The sequence below is a fragment of the Drosophila arizonae genome, chromosome X (genome assembly GCF_054131065.1).
Source record: "Drosophila arizonae isolate 15081-1271.41 chromosome X, UAZ_ARI_1.0, whole genome shotgun sequence".
Taxonomy (NCBI): Eukaryota; Metazoa; Arthropoda; class Insecta; order Diptera; family Drosophilidae; genus Drosophila; species Drosophila arizonae.
Genome location: NC_142927.1, coordinates 24,071,375 through 24,093,630, shown reverse-complemented (window position 1 = coordinate 24,093,630; position 22,256 = coordinate 24,071,375). Strand labels below are relative to the sequence as shown.

Sequence of the window (22,256 nt, the reverse complement as noted above, 5' to 3'; positions counted from 1 at the left end):
CTAGAGAGAAAATACTAGGAGAAGAACTGTGGGAATGAGGATTTCAGAGAGAAATGGAGAGAGACACGTCATATCATCTATTAATAACACGTATGCAACGCGCCGATCGGATCGTGATCGTGTCACGCGCTCAGCTTTAGCTCAGCTCTGCTCGGTTGCAGAGCAGACGACTGCGCGCGTAGAGCTCCTCAGCTGACGAGCGAGCTCCACAGGGCGGGCGCATGCGCAACCGCTTCAGCCTCTGCTTTAGCTTCGGCGGGGGCTTCGACGCGACGACGGGCTTGCAACAAGAAAAGCGAAGCAGACAAAACGTCGCACACGAGTTGCTTTTGTGGCTCAGAAACGCAGCGGCTGCCAAACGAGTCGGTTGCCTTTTTTTCAAAACAATTTTTTTTTTTTATTTTGGGAAAAAAAGCAATTTATATACGCGACGAGGAATTCGAAGCGAAGACTCGACGCGACTCGCACTACTGTTTATTTATTTTTCAAAAAGAAAACAACAGAAATTTTTTTTATTATTATTTTCTGTCGAAGCCTAAATGAAAGTGCAGCAGTAATTGTGATTGGTGAACGTGACTCGTGATTTGTGAGCGTAAATGAAAGTGTCGAAAAGGTGGATTCTTGATAAAGAAGATGATGGTGATTGGCAACAAGATGTGCTGAGCGCAATAGGCGCTGAGGAAGACAACGCTTAGGGATAGGCACTGAAGCCAGAGCTCACAATTGAAGCGGCATAAACAACATAACGAGAAAGAGAGGGATAGAGAGAGAGAGAGTGAGAGTGCAAGAGAGTGAGAGAACAAACGAACCCTTCAATATGGTTGTTGTGCCTGCTCTAGGCGCTGCCGCTGTCTCGGTGGGCGGGCTGCTCTTTAAGGCGAGCACCGCCTCGAAGGCGGCTGCCACAGCGGGCGTGGCCGCTGTGGGCGCCTCTAAATTGGGCCTGGCCATCGCCTCGGCGATCAAACTGACCACCGCTGTGGTGGGCGTCGGCAAGCTGACGATTCTGCCATTCCTGATCGCCGCCATAGCGTACTACAATTACGATCTGTTCGATCCGGAGAATCGGCCCTTCAACGTGCCGCAGGTGGAGCTGGCCTACGATTTCATCATCATTGGCGGCGGCTCGGCGGGCACGGTGCTTGCCTCGCGGCTGTCGGAGATACCACACTGGAAGGTCCTGCTGCTGGAGGCCGGCGGCCAGGAGACGGAGATATCGGATGTGCCGCTGCTGTCGCTGTATTTGCACAAAAGCAAAATGGACTGGAAGTATCGGTGAGTCTGCCCTCAGGGGCGAGCCTTCGCAGTGACCCACATCGGACTGAGTGAGGGACAGCCCAAGCAAACACTAATAGCCGTCATAACAAAGCAAAACAACTAGCCAAGTACACAATTGTCATTCGGTTTACCACCTTTCGGTCAAGTCAAACAAAAACACGCCCCGAATGGGCCTCGCGCTGTAGTTTTGAGTCGCATCTACTGATGCGTCACTTGCGACTAAATGACTCTGCGGATTCCATTTCCATATCAAAATCCAACATGATTTTTTTTTTTTTTTACTCGTGTGGCACCTCGCTGTTGTTGTGAAATCTGCAAATGGCCAAGAGTCAACCATTCAGACCCAGTTGTCATTGACTGCGTGTCTAATAGATGTGGTATTTAATGAGTCTTTTATATTATTAATTTGCAGTACAAATATTCATATCATATCTATGTGGGGTCAATATAAAGATCGAATAAATCTTCAGATTGAAGAGCTTTGCTCAAGCTAAACAAATTTCATTTTAATATATTAGCTCATTGCTCATCCCCAGTAAAAGTTGTTAACAAATAAATTCCAGATCTGTCAAAACTAACCACAGCAGGATAGATAAATGCCAAATAAATTAACGCTTGTCATATTTTATGCATTTTAAAAGTAATACATCAACTAAAGAGCAAAACATGTATGTAAACAGATTAATATGAGGGTATTACAATGGTTTTGCCGGTTCGCTTGAAAGTTGAGCTAGGCCTTGAAGTTTGATAAAGTAAGATTTAAACCTGGTTCAAGCAATACAAAAAAAATCATTAACATAAACTGCTATAGTAGTTAAATACTAAGTCGTAAACAATATTAAACGAGAGCAATACGAGTTCAGGTTATGCATTTGACTTGATCCGAGAGCTAAACGAAAGATCAAGAGTTCCTAATTGGGCAAATATGTTGTTATGGGCTGAATTCATTCAGTTTGTATGAAGTTGAAGTCTCTTAGAACACATAAATGTGTCAATAAAACTTGATGTCTGCTTTCTCTGAACGATGAGTTTATAGTCTAATGGCATATAATTTATTGCTGTTGAATAACTTCCGTATTGACTAACTTGGGTCACACTAGTTCGATGCCATGCCGAAGTTTGCCAAGTTTATGTCTTGGGCAGCGCCCAGTCTTTGGGAGTCTGAGCTAATCGTGTTGCTCATTCACTTTGGGCTTGACCACTCGGCCAGTTGGTAACTCTATTCAGTTAGCAGCAATCTGTCAAAGTGTTTGGCTTTTTGCGCTCTCTTTTCACACACAAACGCCAAATGGACGTGGATGGGGCAACACTTGGTCCATGGACGGCTTTGATTTGTCGGACAATAGAGATTTTCGCATAATAATGCATTCATAATGTGCACCGCACAAATTGAAAAGAGATTGCACTGTACAGTGTGCGCATTGTGTAACGACTAAATCGACCAACGTTTTATGCAAATCATATATGCATAATAATGCCAACTAGTTGCATTTGGGATTTATGTCTATGATGCCTACTCAATATTGATGCTGAGATTTATATCCATTTTCTTTCAATTGAGGCACGTAGCCGGTGTCACTTTTCCAATTCGTTTTATGAGCTTCCGTAAATAACGCGCACTTTTACTTCTTGACACGTGACTAGGGAAAATATAGAATAAATTGCCAGCATAGGTAGACCGAATACTAAATACTCTTGGTTGTTATTGACTATAGATGTATAGCAGATAACAAAAAACAGAATTAAACTCAATTCAATATCAATATATTACTGAATAATATATTGTTAGCAATATGGGTCAAAGTACCTCCTTTCATTCTATATGCCGGCAACAGGCAGATATCTTTTTATAGGGCATCTCTCAGGTCGAGCATCGACAGTAAACATTCTCGACAAGATTATTTGTTCATTTTAATGTCAAAGCTCTCAAGAAAACGTTCACTTGTGCTGCCTACGTGACTTGCATCTTCTGGAGAGTCAAGACTCCCCCTCAAGACCCCCCCTCCACCGAGGAACGAAAGAGAAGCATGTTTGCAATTAAAAGAAATTAATTTCTCTCCTCCCCCAGCTCCGACGACTCATCAATGAAATGTCAAATTAAATTAGAACACTTTACTGTTAGGAACAGTTGTTTATATCTCAGCGTCTCCAGCTCTTGAGGTCTTCGGCTCAGCTGTTGCCAGCCAGCCACCTGTCTGCTTATTATTCATGAGCCGATGTTTAGTATTGTTCGAATGCTTTTCAATACCGTAATCTATTTAACTGTTTTCGGTAGGGCCCGCATCGAGCACATCGGACATCGGACTGGGCGTGGTCGCGGCCCAATAGCGGCCACAGAAATTTCACTTTTTTTCGGCTTGTCAGAATTCCATTGGCATTAGCATGCGACGACCACAAGCTATTACCAAAGTCTCGCACACACGCACACACACACACAGACACACAGCACTCAATTCGAATAGCATTTCCATTTTTCATTTCATTTGGACTGGCTTCGCCTGCATTTGCTTGTAATTGAATGCAGCAGAGCGGTTCGGTTGCTTATCCACTTCCCCGCCCGCCTCCTGTCGATTCCCGACTCTGCTGCCTCCCGGCCAAATGCATACGAAATAGACATATATACACACACACACACACACACACACACTGGAATGGAGCGTGTGGCAATCGGCGCCTGTTTTCCGCGCCATTGCATCACTTTCGCGAGGCACAGCCACGCGGTGCCGGCCAATCTACACAACAACAACAACAACAGCAGCAGCAACAACAACAGAGGGAGCAGCAAGAGCTACGGCTAAGGCCAGTACCCTGTCGCCATGGGCACCCAGCATAATCCCTAGCCAGCATCGTTAGTTATTTTTCGTCTGCTGCCGCAATCAACAAGATTCGAGCACTGTGAAAGGGTTTATCCGAATCTAAAATACTCTGCTTGCCACATCGGGCATTTTGTTGCACTTGAATGATTTGCATGTGGTAAAAGTATTTACAAATATTTACCAAGTTTTTGTATGCATGGTTAAAATCTAAGAAATGCTAGCTAGAGTTGATAGCTTTATTCAAAGTAGCTTTAGAGTTAAAAATTGTACCAAGATATGTGAGGTAACTTTTCTGCAAATATTTGACAAAAATCATAGAGAACCATAATTCAAGCACTCTTTTAACACTAATCTAATCGAGTTTCAATTTCTTTTATTTCTATTTATTAAATTCACATTTCTTTCTACACGTAAAAGTTGTTTACTCAAAGTTGTTTTTTAAGCAGTTTGGCAACGCTTACCAACACCGGTAATCTGAAATTTATGACAGAGTCTAATTTTCATATCGAGTTATTATGCATAAATTTCACATTTATATGCAAGTCTACCAGTATTTGTGTTACAAGTCAACAATATATTTTTCTGTCATATGGCAACGCTAAACACACTAACAAATCGAAAGGGCATACAACATTCAAATCACTTTACGTTACTTAACTTTTGTTTATCATACACTATCAATCACTCGCTGGTGATTGATAATAAATGATTTCAAGTGCTGCCAACGCTATTGTAAATGACCAGGTGGCAACATGGCCAGCCGAATTAAAAGCCCTCAGCGTGTCAGCAAATCATCTCAAATTAAACTGTCCAAAGAAAATTTATTGATTTATGTATGTCGCGGCGTTGCCATCTGGCTGGGTACTGCAATTACCTACAATTCCGACCTCTCACAGCTCCATGCGAAACCCAAACAGATCTCGTCAGCTTGTTGACAACGGGAAGACCAATGGCAACCAAAAGGCACATAACTATTTTCGCCGACTGTTGCTGAGCTATTAACGCACGTGCTAAATACTGAATGCTCGGCTAACTGGGGTTAGCTGTGCCCCAAAATCAACAGATGTTAATTTACACAGCGCTCTCCGTAACATTTGACGCGAATATTACGCAGTTGCGAGCAATTAAAAGACTGTTAACCAAATAATGTTGATGTTTGCTGCGACACTTGGTATTTATTTTGATAATGAGTTATTTGGCAACGCAGGCGGACAATCCTATAGATTAGGAATGCACGCACACACACACACACGCACAGACACACACCGATTAGGAGCACGCCCATCAAGCTGATGCACAAAATATTTCACATACTCAAAGTTTGGCCCGGCTGCAGAGACAGAGGCCTTGTCAGTCTCCGCAGCCCAGGTTGATCTTCTTCTTCTCCCGTTGTTGTCGGTATTTCTGGTTTATGTAATGCTCAAATGACCTCAACGAATTCGCATCACTTGCGCCGTGGTATCAGAAATGTCAACGCGCATAATTAGCGCCTGAAACTGAGCGCTCGACTGCAGACATCAAGCGACTGCACTCGGATGTTGTGCATATGTCAGAAATCTATGTACAATGCAAAGGTGGGGCCGAGCGAACAGGTGTGAAGGGAGGAGACTGGGGACTGGGGTGCGGTAGGGTGGATTGTTGAGCCGGCATATCCTACAGCAACAATTTCTCAATCTAAATGCAACGAATGCCAAATGGCCAAAACCGGATCGGGCCACAAAAAGTGGGTTAATCGGTTACAGGCTGGAAATGGCATGGAATGAAATGAAACACAACGCCAGACCTGATCGGAGAAATACCAACAATAGCAACAGCAGCAGCAGCAAGAGCACCAGCCGCAGCTGAGGCGAGCTGCCTGGCTGACTGTCTGACTGTCTGCCTGGCTGGCCAAATGCAATGAGCTCAATTGCCAATCAAAAATACATGAAACGCAAACAAGCAACATCTCACAACAACAACAAGCAGCAACAATGAAAATATCAACATCGCCTGCGTCGCGTCTTGTACGACAGGCTTCAGTGAGTAGCTTACAAAAAACAAAAACAAAAACACTCAGCAGAAACGCTCCCAACACTTGAGCGCGAAAGAGATACACTACATAGCACACACACATACACACGATCAAAACTATAGACGTACACCTGTCAGCTATATGTCTAGAGCGTCGCCAACAATGCGCTGAAACATTTCACAATTCGCCTTTTCTATGGCTAGACTCAGTTTTGGGGCCAGTGCAAATCAAAAGACTTAGGACACGAACTTGCTCACAACAACAACCAAATCGGGCAAAGCAAAAATTTGCAATTATTAGCACACGCCGCATGATGTAGCAGATCGAGACCTTGACTTCAGCAGCAGAAACCAATTTACATACCCCCTTATATAGTTATGATATATATCTTGTTCAGCTTGTCAATTGAATTAACATTTAAATTCGCAATCATCAATCGCCAAATGAAATCGAAATTAGTTCAAGACATAAACAACGATTGTATGATGTAAATGAGTTTCTGTTTAACTAATGCTTAAGGTGTTAATGTGACGTTAACGCAACAATAACTTTAATTTTAACGGCAAATAAAAGACAGGTCAAATTACCCGCATTTGAAGCGTGCAAAGAGCGTAGTGGAAGCCTGTATTAGTGTTACGAGATGTAAATAGTCATTTATAGATATTCAACTAGATTAGCTCACATCTCTTCTTTAACGAAAACGTTAATAGGTTAGAGAAATTATGTAAATCATCATCATCATCGTTAAGCTAGAAGTTGTTGTCGATATTTCGATAATATTACTTATTTAAATTTTGGTCTGTTTAAAATTTACTTCTAATAACTAAATTAACATGAGATCATATTTTAAGAATTATCAGATGTTGAATCAATTAGAAAAATAGAAGAATATCGTAAACCCAGCCATCCATTCAACATCTTTAGTTGACGGATGCATCTGAAGCTAATATGGAGAAGATCTTCTTAGGATCCACATCGAAGTTGATGCTGTCATGTTGAAGCTTAGCTCAACCTCTGCTCAAAGAAATTGGCCGAGGTCAACTATCAAAGTACAGCTCCATTTGAAATGCAGAGCGGCCTTTCGCACTGCTTGCATCAGCATATCGAGGACTATTTGCTCTGACTTATGCCATTCATTTCGATGTTAATATACGCACTTCATGCTTAGTTCATTTCACCCTAGCCGGCATTGCGTATGTCTACACTTAGGCTCAGCGGAAAATTTGGAGCGCTTCAAAATGAAAGAGCATAAAAAGAAGTGCAAACACACAAAGCGGGTCGACCGTCCATAAATATATAATATGCAAAATAATTGCCCTCGAAGAGGGCCCCAAAAATTAGCTAACAATAATTGGTAACGTTTATGTGCGCTAACTGTTAAATGGCTAATAAACCGCACTCAACACACATACACACACAGACGCATATACAATACTTGCGTCACTTGTAAGTGAATTTTTTGGAAGTGGAAGAGCAGAGGGAAAGTTAACCATTTCATGGCAGACTCCGACGAGCAAAAGCGAGAGACTCGCATATTTTAGCCAAGACATGATTTATTGAGTCAAGGCGCATAGCCAATAAAGCCGAACTACGCCCAGCAATGCGCAGGCGCACAGTGGTGCAAAACCTAATGACCGATGGCCCCTCGATTGACGGCGGCAGCCAAGCCACCTGATATGGTAAATGGCAGCATATTAATTAGAGCCCAGTCGACATGGCGAAGGCGTGAATGAGCTCGAATGATCAAAGCAAATAAAAACAGAGATTATCTATTGACTGTGCATAAATATGCATCAATAAAGCAGAAGCCACAACAACAACCACAACAATAGCAACAGCAGCAACAACAACAACAACACTTTGAACACTTTCATATCCGAAACTCTTACTCTTCAATCTTCAATGGCAATCTATCTCTGTCATTACACACGTCTTGTTTGCAGCTTGACCAAGTTTTCCGCGACTGGCATTTCGTTTCCTTTTTATTTTAATTTATATACACCCTATAGACAGTTGTGGCCAAAGCGGGTCTGACTGACTTTCAAAAATACGAAGGAGAAATTTAATGAGCTATGCAGGGGCAGGTAAAGTTGATTAAGTTTTGCTAAAAGTTACAATTGATCTCAATCAGTCAACCAGAAAACAAATAGTCAATCAAAGTCTCTAAAACATCCATTTATTTATATATAGACTTAAGCTCCATTACATTCCGAGCTGTCGATCTTCAGTCATACAACTTGACAGGGTATTTGGCTAGTCGAGTACTCCCCCTCTTGCAATGTTTTTTCATCCATTGCACTGCAGTCGTGCAGCAGTTGCTGAGCTCATTGTTGATTGTTTTGCTGCTGCCTCTTGGATGGTTTTTTTTTTTTTACATGCTGTCATTTAATTTGCAGTTCGTGCTACTTCCTGTATGTTTAACAAATGCGTAACGGGACAATGGATGCAACTAATTAGCACAGCGAGAGGACGCCTCCATAGAGCTAAATGCCAGCTGCTTCAGCTGCTCGGCAACATTTGTAGGTGTTTTGTTAACAACTTGCAGTCAAGCGTTTGCGATTTGGCATGGGAAAACGAAAATGACAATGAAAAGCCAGAGCAGTCGCTGAAAGTGGAAAATAGCGGAAAATTTGAGCAGAAAGTGCTGCAGATCTGCCATGTAGAGGAAGATTAAATTAATTATGGAAGTTAAATAATATATCATTACGAGTTCCTCAATGAAAGCGAAGCTCTTAAAAAATAATTCGTTTTGATAGCTTTTAACTCGAATAATTCAAATTAGCTCCCTCTCTCTCTCTCTTTCTCTCTTAAAGTCGCTCTCTCTCTCTCTCTCTCTCTCTCTCTCTTTCTGTATTTCAATCTATATTTTTCTGTCTCAGTATCTGTAACTGTATCGCTTAGTTTACCTCTGCCTTTCTCTATTTACCCTGCCTTCTCTATTTACCCTTCCTTTCTTTCGCTCTCTCCTTCTCTATTCCTCTTCCTAAATAACTCTTTTGCGCTTTTGCCATCTCTATCTCTCTGCTCTGTTTTTCTTTTTATACCCTGAACCCATTGAAAATGGGAAATCAGGGTATAATGGTTTTGTGAAAAAGTATGTAACGGGCAGAAGGAGACGTGGCAGACCCCACAAAGTATATATATTCTTGATCAGCGCGACGAGCTGAGTCGATATAGCCCTGTCCGTCTGTCCGTCCGTCCGTATGAGTGCGTCGATCTCAGAAGTTATAAGAGCTAGAAAGCTGAAATTTGGCATGCATACTCGTGTGTACCATACGCAGTACGAGTTTGCTTTATTTTTTCGATAAATCATCCGATAACTTTTTTATCGAGAATAATCGAAAATTTGATTTTGTTTTTTTAGCCTAATTTGAACACTTTTAAACCTGGAGTCTTCAAATTTGCGTTGTATATAAAGTTAATGAATACAAAGATTTTGTAATTTACAGATTTTGGATACCACGCCCCCTTCGCCCCCAATTTGTAAAAAACGCATTTCAAGTACTAGAGACTTATGCTTTGGAATGTACATACATTTGAACATTATGATTACGTTCTGAAAGTTTCATTAAGATTGTAGGTCTACAAAAGAAATTATTCAACAAATAAATTCTCATAATATTGCCCACATTGCAACGCAGCCCAAGCGCAGTCGCTGCTTACTGCGCAGTTAGCAGAGCGCAGGCTTATGCGTGCGTGTGGATGCATGTGTATGTATGTGTGCATAAAAGAAGTGCGGAATGATTAGAATATCAACTTGGAGGGTTCAGGGTATCTCCTAGTCGAGCAGTCTCGACTGGAGCCTTCTTACTTGTTTTATCTGATTTTATCCTCCCTTTTTTCTCTGCTCTGTCATTTTCTTTCTCTCATCTGTTCTCATGTACTCTGTCATTCCTTCTCTCTCTCTCTCTGCTTTTCCCTCTCTATTCCTCTCTCTCTCTACGCTCCTATGTCTCCTCTCTCTCTCTCTCGCTCCCACAAGAGAGGGATCTCTTTCTCTCTCTCTTCTCTTCCCACCATCTCCTACATCTATCTTTGCCTCTTTCTCATAATAAATGAAAGCTGCTTATGCAAAGATCTTCAGCCAAGGTAGTAAAGCATAATTCGAATCATGATTTATTGATTGAAAATAATATCATTTCGTTTTGCTGATTGTAAAAAGAAATTTCAATAACAAAACTAATATTTGAGTAACTATCTCAAAACGGGTTTTGTCTCGTAAATTGGCTTAATTGAGCTTCGATACTTTGATCTCTTGATCTCTCTTTCTCTCCCTCTCCCTCTCACTCGCTCTTTCTCTTTCCTACTATATGCTCAGCTTACACGACTCGCAGCTCTGGGAAAACTTGTCTGTGAAAACATTTTCAGCCAGACACCAGCCCACAGGCCGGGAAATCCTCGCCACTTCCAATAACAGCACTTAATAAGTGCCTTGAGTGTGATTTCTTTCAGCAATTGACGTACTTTGAGTACTTTAATTATAAACAATTCGTGGCCCAAGGCAAACGAGCTAAATGCTAACTAATGCCGTAGATCAGGTACAATTAGAGGGCCGAGCTTCAATTGCATCAACTTTTTTGTCCAAGCCAACAGCACTAAAGCCCCAAACGGTTTGTTTGCTTTTTAGTTATGCCAAGTGTTGCTGTTGTTGTTGTTGTTGTTGTTGATGCTGTAATAAAATTTGCCCAGTGGCAAACAATTGTTGGTCGTATTCGGGTCTCTGTTGCCAGCTGTTGTTGTTGTTGTTGTTGTTGTCAGTTTTTGTTATTTGTGAATTTCATTCGGTCAAAGTGGCTGTCGCTGTGGGACAAAGGGGAGTGGTGGGCGTGGCCCTTGAATAGTTTAGCTAATGCGATTTTATTGTCGTGCGGTGTTTACCTGTTGATTAATGATGAAAGCGCTGCCAACACATTCGCTAATTGTTTACGTTTTCTCTCTATCAACTTCTCTTCTGTCCGCCCCCTCGCTCACCCTCTCTCCCACTATCTAACTGCGCTTACAGCACGCAGCCCCAGCCAACTGCCTGTCAGGCCATGAAGGACAAACGCTGCTGCTGGACACGCGGCAAGGTGATCGGAGGCAGCTCCGTGCTCAATACGATGCTCTACATACGCGGCAATCGGCGGGACTTTGACCAGTGGGCGTCGTTTGGCAATCCCGGCTGGTCGTACGAAGAGATTCTGCCCTATTTCCGCAAGTCGGAGGATCAGCGCAATCCCTACCTGGCGCGGAACAAGCGCTACCATGGCACAGGTGAGTCGGACAAGTTCATCAATGTTAACCCGCACTAAATTCGATTCATTTTAGGTGGCCTCTGGACGGTGCAGGACGCGCCCTACAATACGCCAATCGGCCCGGCCTTCCTACAGGCCGGCGAGGAGATGGGCTACGACATCGTCGATGTGAACGGCGCGCAGCAGACGGGCTTCGGCTTCTATCAGTTCAACATGCGTCGCGGCTCACGCAGCTCGACGGCCAAATCATTCCTGCGCCCGGCACGACTGCGTCCCAATCTCCACGTGGCGCTCTTCTCCCATGTGACCAAGGTGCTCACCGATCCGCACACGAAACGTGCCACCGGCGTGCAGTTCATCCGGGACGGACGCCTCCAAAACGTTTATGCGACGCGGGAGGTGGTGCTGGCAGCGGGCGCTATTGGCAGCCCGCATCTGATGATGCTCTCCGGCATCGGGCATGGCGATGAGCTGACCCGAGTGGGCATTCCAGTGGTGCAGCACCTGCCGGGCGTGGGCCAGAACCTGCAGGACCACATTGCGGTGGGCGGCATCGCCTTCACCATTGACTACCCCATCTCGATTGTGATGAAGCGCATGGTGAACATAAATACAGCGCTGCGCTACGCCATCACGGAGGATGGACCGCTCACCTCCAGCATCGGCCTGGAGGCTGTGGCCTTTATCAATACCAAATACGCGAACTCCAGCGACGATTGGCCCGACATGAACTTCATGATGACCTCCGCCTCGGTAATGTCCGACGGCGGCTCCCAGGTGAAGACCGCCCACGGCCTGACCGATGAGTTTTACCAAGAGGTCTTCAGCGAGGTGAACAATCGCGATGTCTTCGGCATCTTTCCCATGATGCTGCGCCCCAAGAGTCGTGGCTACATAAAGCTCGCCTCAAAGAACCCGCTGCGATACCCGCTGCTCTACCACAACTACCTCACCCATCCCGACGATGTGAACGTGCTGCGAGAGGGCGTCAAGTCAGCGATTGCCGTGGGCGAGACACAGGCAATGAAGCGCTTTGGCGCACGCTTCTGGAGCAAGCCGGTGCCCAACTGCAAGCATCTGACCATGTTCACGGACGACTATTGGAACTGTTTCATCAGGCAGTACACGATGACCATATACCACATGAGCGGCACGGCCAAAATGGGGCCGCCCAGCGATCCCTGGGCCGTGGTCGATCCCCAGCTGCGGGTCTATGGTGTGCCCGGGCTGCGTGTCATCGATGCCAGCATCATGCCGACGATCACCAATGGCAACATACACGCACCCGTCGTCATGATCGCCGAGAAGGGGGCCGATCTCATCAAGCAGCTGTGGCTAACTCCCACCACCAAGCCAACGGATCAGCAATGGCGCTCGAAGCGCTCCCTGCCGCTCGCCGGCAACGAGACACTGGCGGATGCAGTGCGGCAATGGCCATTGCCAAGCTCGTAGCTCGAGTGGGCGATGTGTGGCCCGGGCCCGGGGCACAGCTAAAAGCTCACTGACAGCTGGTCAAAGTGGCAGACTAAGCCTAAGACTAATCTTGTAGAGTCGACACACAGCGGGCAAGACAACCTAACAGTTTCTGTGAGCTCAATTGCAAGTAGTCAGTGCAATTTAGCTTCACTGTAGCTTAAATGTGTTTTCTCACTTTCATTTCTGTTTCACTCTCCACTAAGAAGCTTTCATCTTGTAGATTTATATTATTTCTGCTGGTTTTTATCAGCGACTTTCATCAGTAATCCCCACTCGAACATACTTAGACTCTTGTAACATTCCTAAAGCTAACTGTCAGTTTCCTCTATATTGACAAAACGTTCATTTGTATATCCCGTACTTTAATATTACATTTAAATTTTAAGCTTTAAGCAAAAGCTCAGCTCAGACTTTAATCCTTTGCCAAACTTCTGTATACGCATATACATTTTGATCATAGACGCGCACTCCAAAGCTCATTGAGTTTGATTTGAACAAGATTAATCCAAAGCTCTGCTCTGCTACTTTAGGCTTTAGTATAATTGGAGCAAGCTGTGTAACTGGGTTTAGCTTTTAGTTAGTTAATTCTCGTCGCGTATCTAATTTATTACACTTTAGTTCGCTTTGCAGCTCCTCCCTCTGTGCGTCGTCCTTAGTCACATAAGCGCTTCTTGTATATATCGAGTCATTTATGCTAATGCGTTTTCTTGTTTGTTGTGTACATATGTACATATATATAAATATATATGTGTGTATATCCTACCTATAAACATTTTTTTTGTTTTTTTATTTTTTTATTTTTTTATTTTTTTTATTCGACGTGTACACTTCGAGTACCTCAATTAGTCTTTGGCTTGTAAACAAAAACACTTCGATTGACGATTTAATATGAAACACAAACATAAACAAAAAACCTCAATTAGCAGTTAAGTTGGATACGAAGTACTACATTATGTATTTTTATTGGAATAGTTGTTATATATATCTAACGAGTAAATAAATGAGTACACAAATAAACAATGAAACCAGAAGCTGCCTTGTGCATTTATTCTTCATGATGTCTGTTTGAGCAAAGCGTAGCATAATTAATCAAATTATTCATAGAGAGTATCTCCTAGTCGTGCACTTCCGACACTCTTACTTGTTTACCATTTAGTGCGTTTCGCAGTGCATTTCAAACCGGCGCTTGTTTAGCTGGGACACAACCCCACATCGCAGATCAGCGAGTACACAAACCTCATGTGAGCTCGACTTAAAAGCTTACCTGAAAGTAAAAAGACATTTGGAAAAGTTAGCAAATGCTTTTCATATCTTGTTATAATAGAAATATATGAAGTATCAAAAGCTCTAGATTTATTTGAATCGCAATGTTAATTATTTTAATTTTTACTCAACTAAAGTCGCACTTGAAAGTATGCTTTAAAACTCTTTTTAGAAATTAGCTTGAAATGGTGTTTGGTATACAGATTTGGAGTTAATTAGGTGCACTATAGTATAGTTTAGCATACTTTTTGCATTTATCTATATATATATATATATATATATTATGATAGTTAAAGGTCTGCAATACACTTATAAGAAAATATAGTAAATAAATTAGTAATTCGCTTTTGAAACTTGGTTAGTTCAGTAAAAATGAAATCGTCATGTCCGGATTTTCCATTTCCATTATTTTCAGTTATTATTATTATTATTTTTTTTTTTTGTTATTAAGTACATCAGATTTAGTGCTATAAAATGTTTTCAGTGTATTCAAATATCGCTAAAGCTTCCAATTCCAATAATTTTTCATATTATCATTTTTTTTTTTTTTTATATCCAAATAGTTTTCTCACTTAATCCGAATTACGGAGTTGTTGTTATACTGAATCTTAGACAAACTATAAATTATTATTATTAAACAACTGCTTTTCTTAAGAATAATTTCTCTGTGACCTGAAATAGTTTCCGATTTTCGATTGAATAACATTCAATCGACATTGCAAATAAATTTCAAATGTCACGCAGGCTGCCTACGAGGACTGAAGAATTTAGAAATATCTCTAACGAAACTACCAACCGAAACAGTCAGCTATCAAAACTATTTATAAAGAAAAGCGATTATATAATTTAGCGGAGGAACAAACAGTTTAGCATAAAGGGATTGATTGATGGATTAATAGTAAGCCAATACAATACGAAATTAAATCCACTGTTCCGGTTATCTCCATGTCAACGAAACTCCCAATATAAATCCGCCTTGTCGTCAGCTGAAACATCACGTCACGTCTATCAAATACACGTTTGAAGACTATTGCGCGAAACGTGTTTCATTTGTAAATGTGATACTTATCGAAAAATACAGCTGCACAAAGATATTAACGTCAAAAGCTGATGAATGGTATGGAACGATATATATCGGACTTGACAGTGATGGAATGCGGGCTGACGATTTTTATCGAAAATTAATTGAAAGATATACAATATGAATAAAGAAAAGAGGAAACTTCTAGTAGGGTTCAATTTTTTGACTACCATTTTGGAAAAGCGGAAACGTAGCGCCGAATTTCCGAATAGTTTTTGAAATTATTGCCCGAGGTAGGTGTTACGCAACCTGGACAGCCATAATAGCCCAAGTAATACGTATAATTTTCCTTATTTTACAAACAATGGGTGCGTAAATTAGCTGGAATTAAAAAATAAAACCCAACTAAGAAATAAGTTTACCCAATGCGTTGTCCAATTAGATGCGCCGGGGAAGCGTTAAATGGAATTTCAAAGCGAATTCAATTGCAATTACGAACTCTTTTCGAAGATGATTGCAATTAGGCTTTACGCAGGAGGTCTTTGGAGACGGGGCCGAGCTGTTAGGCCGCTAGGGGCTGGGCTGATTAAAAAAACTTAACGATGCTTGAACAATGATACATATGTCTATTGAATAATGCATTGTTCGTGCTGGCCCAGGTTGTTCGATGATTTTGTTAACAAAATGAAATATAATTACAGAGCACATTTCTATACGCTGTTTGCGAATGACTCAAGGGGTATATCGGTTCGATGTGAGACTTTTTGATGTGAGTTAAAAAATGTCTTGTTTATTTTTGTGTTTTCTTTCTGTCTTTAAGTTTCATTTACTATATATACACACTATATATTTACACATATATAGAAAAGCAGATTATTATAAATTTAATTAAATGATTAAAATTATTCAGATTTGATAAATCTAATTCGTGCTTCACTTCCTAAACTATATTATATATTATTAGTTTGTATTTAGATTCGGTATCTTTATTTCGATTATGGCCGCTATGATTATTCGGGCTCCTCGGATCCAACCCGACGAGTCGGGTCGCGAAAAGCAGCCATAAATCCAATGCCAGAGCTGGACGCCAGGGACGGGGGATGGACAGATCAGGCGAGGGGCGGCTTACTTTGGCGGCCGCTGCCAGGAATGCTCTCAAGTGCAACGCATAAATATTTATGCTGCCTCCAGCTGGCTGGCTGGCTGGGTGTTTGGACCCCGAAAATTAAGCGAAACGAAAGTTGCTAAACTTAGCAAAGAAAAACCGCAAAAAAACAAACGCAAAAAATAAAAGACTACAACGGATTCAATGTCAACTCTGTTGGCCAAGCGGAGCAGCTCGCCGGTGGCTGGGACCTGCCGGAAGCGGCGCGGTAAAATATATTTGACTCCATTTAACTCGAGGAGTTGTAGTGCGCAGAGTTCAATGGTGGCTTTGTGGTTCAGCCAGGCCGCAGCTGCTCCACAGCCGGCAAACGGCGAATAGAGTTCACGAATGGCAACCGAAACGAATGACGCGTCGTGACGTTTCAAGCCACTTGAGTGAGTTAATGAATGAACAAATGAATGAATGAGTGAAGAGGCCAACTGTGTGCTGACAGTGTGGAGCAGCAGCTGAAATTGTGAACAGCGGTGCAGAGTGGGTTTACCACCATGCGAAAACATCGTGTGGGTTTTGCTCTGAGTCTGTGGGGGGGTCATTCAACGTTACAGCTGAAAGACATTGCACTCGGCACGTGAACCTCGAGAAATGTATTCAAGCTGGGCTTAAGAGAGACAGGCAGAGTGTAAGTGGGTGGGAGTGAAAGGGCAAGACGATGAGAAGAAAGACAGTGAGAAGAAAATACAGGAAGAGGGAAATACTTGAGAGCAAGAAAGAGTTGCTTTAGCTGGACTATTAAGAACAATGTGGGAGAGAGAGAGAGAGAGAGATAGCGAGACACAGAGAGAGCAAGAGAGAGAGAAACAGAAAGAGAGAGAGAGAGAGATAGCGAGACACAGAGAGAGCAAGAGAGAGAGAGAAACAGAAAGAGAGAGAGAGGGAGAGAAAGAGAAAGAGAGAGATACAGATATTGATAAAAGTATGAGTTTATTATTAAGTATATCCTATTAAAGAGATGCTCTTAATGAGTATAAAACGAAATGAGGCACATTAATCATTTGAGAAGCTAATAGTTCCGTGATATATAAAAGCCTGTTATTATCAGTCAGTACTTTAAGTACTAAGTTTGAATTGGAGGGGATAGCGCTGCAGCTAGTTAACGAAACTTAGCTATATAGCCATCGATGCCCAACAAGAATGCCAACGAGAGAAGAAGAAGAAAATCAATGCGAAAAGCAAAGCATAGACCATAGCAGATTCTTCTATATAACTGGATTAATATTCAGAGTAGAATATCGAGGGATACTGATCAATATAATCTATATATGAATGCATACTTATGTATATTGTATATATGGTATATAGAGTATAAGTAAGATATTACGATATTTAAGAAGACTATGTATTATATTGAAAAACAAGGTTTTTCAAAAATAGTCATCAAATGGTTCTCATACAACTATTCCAATTGCAGCTATGCCATATACATAAAGCAACAATAAAACTAAGTTCATATTCTGTATGTAAATATGTACATATATCTTTAATCAATTATTAATACTAATGGAGAAGTTAGATTCCATATTCATCATCTTCTGGCTATGACTTGGCACATCATATGGGCGCCTTCTACACTCTATAAACAGTGGATGATGTCGCAAAAAAAGTATATATATATAACTAAATGAGGTGCCATAAAAGCAAGCTAAGCATGGTATAGGGTGTGTGACTATACATATATGTACATACATATGCATGTATAAAGGGTATTTAGTGAGGTTTCACATTCAATTTCACTAAGAAATCGCAAACGTGTTTAACATGAGCCCCACTTAAAGGTACATAAGCAAAAGTCAAATGAAAACGCGGGAAAAGTTGAATTGAATGAAATTCACTCCGTGAGTCGTGCTGCTGTGATAGAGTTCGCGATCTTCGATCGGGAAGTGTATCAAATTGTTTTGGCTAATATAAACTGAAGCAAGCTGATCTAAAATAATATCAATCAAATGGGCAACTCGAGCTGCAAAAGCTTTCGAGCAGAAAGCTTCGAGCTGCAGCAAAAGCTGAGCAAATAGAAAGAAGGAGAGACAGAGCAAGAGATGGAAAGAAAACCAGCTCAGACGTTGGACAGCGCACGTAGCCGAAGAGCGCAGACAGAGACGAAGGTGAAGGCGAAGGAGCAGCCGAGGGGCCGGACGCCGACGAATACGAATGAAAACGAAAGTGCAGCCGCAATGGTCAAAGCTCAAAGTGAAGAGCTTTTCGTGATTTTGGTTTGTGTTTTGTTTTTGTTTTTTCTGCTTTTTTTTTTTTTTTTCTTTTTGGTTTGGGAGGGGAGCTCGAGTGTGGACTGCGCTCCAACGATTTGCTCATTGAACAAGACGAGCCCGTGGCGTGCGTATCGTACAGTGAGTGCTCGCTGCCGTCGCCAACTACCGTCGTGACTGTCAACAATTATATAAAGAGTAAATAAAATACAAGTTCAAGCAAAAGAAGATCATATATAAATCAGCTAAAGCCACGCGTGTCATACATAGGAATCGAGTGAACTTTGCGCCGTATATCCGACCGATACGATTTGCTTTGTGTTTTCAGTTTTTATTTGTTGTTGTTTTTTTTTTTATAATTTTTTTCGTTTTTATTTTTTGTTAAGACGTTGCACGCTAAGTAAGAAAAGTGAAGAAAGATATAGCGATATATATACCAAAGATATTTATATATATATATACATATATTTATATATATTTATATACATGAGTGTATAAAATGTGTAAGACAAAGGAAAGTGGCAAACGGTTGCGTTTGTGGTAACTGCAGACGAGGCAACACAGCCGCAGCAGCAACAGTTGCAGTTGCAGTTGCAGCAGCAACAACAAAGACAGCGACAACAAGCGGAGGTACGTTGACAAAGTTACTTGTACTAATCACACACACACACACACAGAAACACACACTACACACACACTATGCACACAAGCTATCCGCGCACTTGATTTACTTGTCCTAATTTTCACTTTTTGGAAAGCGCGCAACGCTTGCAATTCGCTTATGTAATCTTTGCTATGGCTCTTAATTCAATTTCTGATAGCGTTTCTGATACGGAATGCCGAAACACGTTTAAATATCATTGCAAATGCATTTTATTGGCCATTTCCATATGATTTCTATGGGACTTGCATACAAATTATTAAATGTACATTATTATAAACAAGTATTGCTATGGAGCTACCTATTTATCTATCTATATAACTATATATCTTTCATGTATATATCTATCCATCTATCATCAACTATCTATCTATCTGTCTTTACATATATTTATCATCTATCTATTAAGCATCTATCTGTCTATCCATTCAATCTATCCATCTATCTATCAAGCATCTATCTATTCATCAATCAATCTGTCTTTCTATATATCTAATAATTTGTATACCATCAACATTCTATTAAAATTAGTAAATATTAATTGAATTGCTTTGCCTTCCTTGTCTTGTGTTTTGTATTTCACTTAATTCCTCAGCACTTGTCGATATTTACTGATAGGTCTTCATTTAGACGATGCTCTTTACATTATTGCTATATCTCATTATTTCATTAAATTTTTCATTTCAATTTTTATTACTTCCTGAAAAGTTGTGTTCATTTCATATGCCTAATGCTTCAACTCCCTTTTTAAAATGATCATTGGTAATTTCATTAGTATTTCCTTCTCTTCAATTGTATTTCATTCGTGAATTACTTTCGTTAGACGGCTTGGCCTTGCCACTTTGTATAAATATACCTCTCTTATTTCTAATACTATTTCTCATATTCCAATTTTATTTAAAATTTTATGTAGTATCTAATATTTTTTATCTATCAATAGCAATTTCAATAACTTTACTCTTCTTTTTATTTTTAATTCAAAAATATTTCATTCAAGTTTCTTATCAATTTCTTATATCATAAGTTACTATATTTCTCGAAACTCCCATTCATTTCCGTTTATTTTATTTCTTTTGTGAATTCTCTCGTGCTATTCACGTTCCATTTATATTTCATTTCGTTCCACTTGCACATTGCCTAACACGTTCTTTGCCTCATTCGAACGCCGGCTCAGCGCGTTCTTATGTAATTCCATTTTTTATTTGGTAACAACAGCCCAAGCCGAAGTCCAAGTCGACTTCCCTTTGCACATCTCGAACATGCCCGCCGGCTAACACTTTCTACCTTTCGGCTCACTGCCGCCACCGTCGCCGTTGCCGTTGCCGTTGCCATCGTCGCTGCCGCCTCGCACCTGTGCGCGCAAATTATTATCAATTTGTGCACGTCGAAGCTATAAATAGTCGATCATGCGGCTACTGCTGCATAAAACGATTAAGCGCAAAAACCAGCCGAAAGGAAAGTAAACGCCGATAAACACAAACGCGTCGCAAAACATAGCAACAGCTCCAAAATATAAAAATACAACAACAAAACGAAAAAAAAGAAATGAGTAAAAATAATGTATAGATGTCCCTGCTCGGGCGCCACTTGATTGGCATTGGCAGCAATCAAGTTCAGAGCCAACTTGGCGGATTTAGACCAAGGCGTAGCAGGAAAACTGGAAAAGCCAAAGGCGACAACAAGTCACCCATGTCGCATGTTCGGGCAATGGGGAAAAGGCTGGCGCATGAGAAAAAACCATTGAATTTATGGATTCGATTTTATCGATTACATGTTGCACCAGAGATTTATCTATTTTATGGCTGGGCGCAGAGGCGCACCAAAATTGGATGCGGCAAAGAAAAGTTGTGCGCAGCAATAGCCGATTGAATGCTTGGCTCAAACTTGATGTTATCGATAACATATACTCGAAGAGTTGTACTTTTGTTGTTTGAAATTATAGCGTCACTGCTATCGATTGTGTGTGAGCAATACCAGCAATCAGAATAAGTTCTGGCTATACGTGAAAAGCATGCAAGGAAAGCTTTACAAACAAGCTGTTATCGATAGCATAGCTCAGAGTTATTGTTTAATATTAACAAGATTGATTTGATAATCTGATTCAATATGAAAAATTAAAGCATATCAAATAACTGCATACTCATGTCTGCATGCATGTAAAAATGTTATCGATAACAACAAAAATATGTCTTTGTATACATATGTAAATGCCTTAACTGTATTCGGCTGTTGATAATTAACGATAATTTTAATGATTCACTTGATGAGCCTTGACAGCTTTGCTTAGTAATCCTGAGCGTATCGATAACCGATTAATTTTCGTGCACAGCAGTTACTTCTTCAATGCTTGGTGTTCCGCCCTGCTGCGCTGCTCACCGTAACTAGTCAACAGATAAAGTGTTATCGCCGCTGTTATCGATGATTAGTGCAACAGACAATTCGCTTTTGTTGTCGATAGTGACGCGTGGCTAATGTGCTGCAGCATTATCCAATGCATCCGGATATACGAACGGGACTTGGCGTCTGCTGCTAAGCGACCAACTAACTAATAAACAGCTGGGCAATTAGTGACGCGTCTTAATTTCTTTTTTCGTTTTTATTTTTGTTTTTGTTTATGTGTTTTAATACGCAGCAAGCGTGACTCAAGTGAGAAAGTGTCAAGACCTGCAGTTGACAGTCAGCAGCTGGCTGTTGGCAGCTCGCTGCTGGATGGCCCAGTGTGACCCACTAAGGAAGCCGTAGCCAAATCGAGACAGCAAACAAACAATAACAAAAATAAACAGCCAAATGTCATCAATTACGAGCCGTAAACTAAGCGCGCTCATAATTAAAAGCTGTCAAATCGTAATTGACAGATAGGCCCAACTGTTATAGCGCCTGGCCATGTGAGAGCCAGAGCCAGAGTCGGAGACCGAGTCAGAGTGTATTTCTAACAATGTGTAAATTGCATAAGCAACAAGAGCAACAGCAAACAATCGACAGCAGCTCATCAGGTAACTGGAGCTATAGCTGTAGCTCGCTGCTGGGAAGAAGGGGCGTATGGGGGCTCTATATACATATGGAGTCATATGATGTAAAGCCCAGAGCCGAGCCGAACAATTCAATGAATGAGAAAAGCCAAAAATGG

The 22,256-nt window shown here is 41.3% G+C and overlaps 2 protein-coding genes across 8 annotated transcripts in view; one reads left to right on the top strand and one right to left on the bottom strand.

Moving 5' to 3' along the window:
• The window catches only part of Flo2 (flotillin-2), a 125,443-nt gene that overhangs the window by 51,901 nt on the left and 51,286 nt on the right, over window positions 1-22,256 (bottom strand). The window lies entirely within an intron of this gene.
• On the top strand, window positions 287-13,846 carry LOC108619297 (glucose dehydrogenase [FAD, quinone]). The gene is made up of 3 exons (XM_018015809.2): window positions 287-1,275; window positions 11,108-11,358; window positions 11,413-13,846. Exons 1-3 carry the CDS (start codon window positions 818-820, stop codon window positions 12,789-12,791), a joined length of 2,088 nt encoding a protein of 695 aa, XP_017871298.1. The 5' UTR covers window positions 287-817; the 3' UTR covers window positions 12,792-13,846.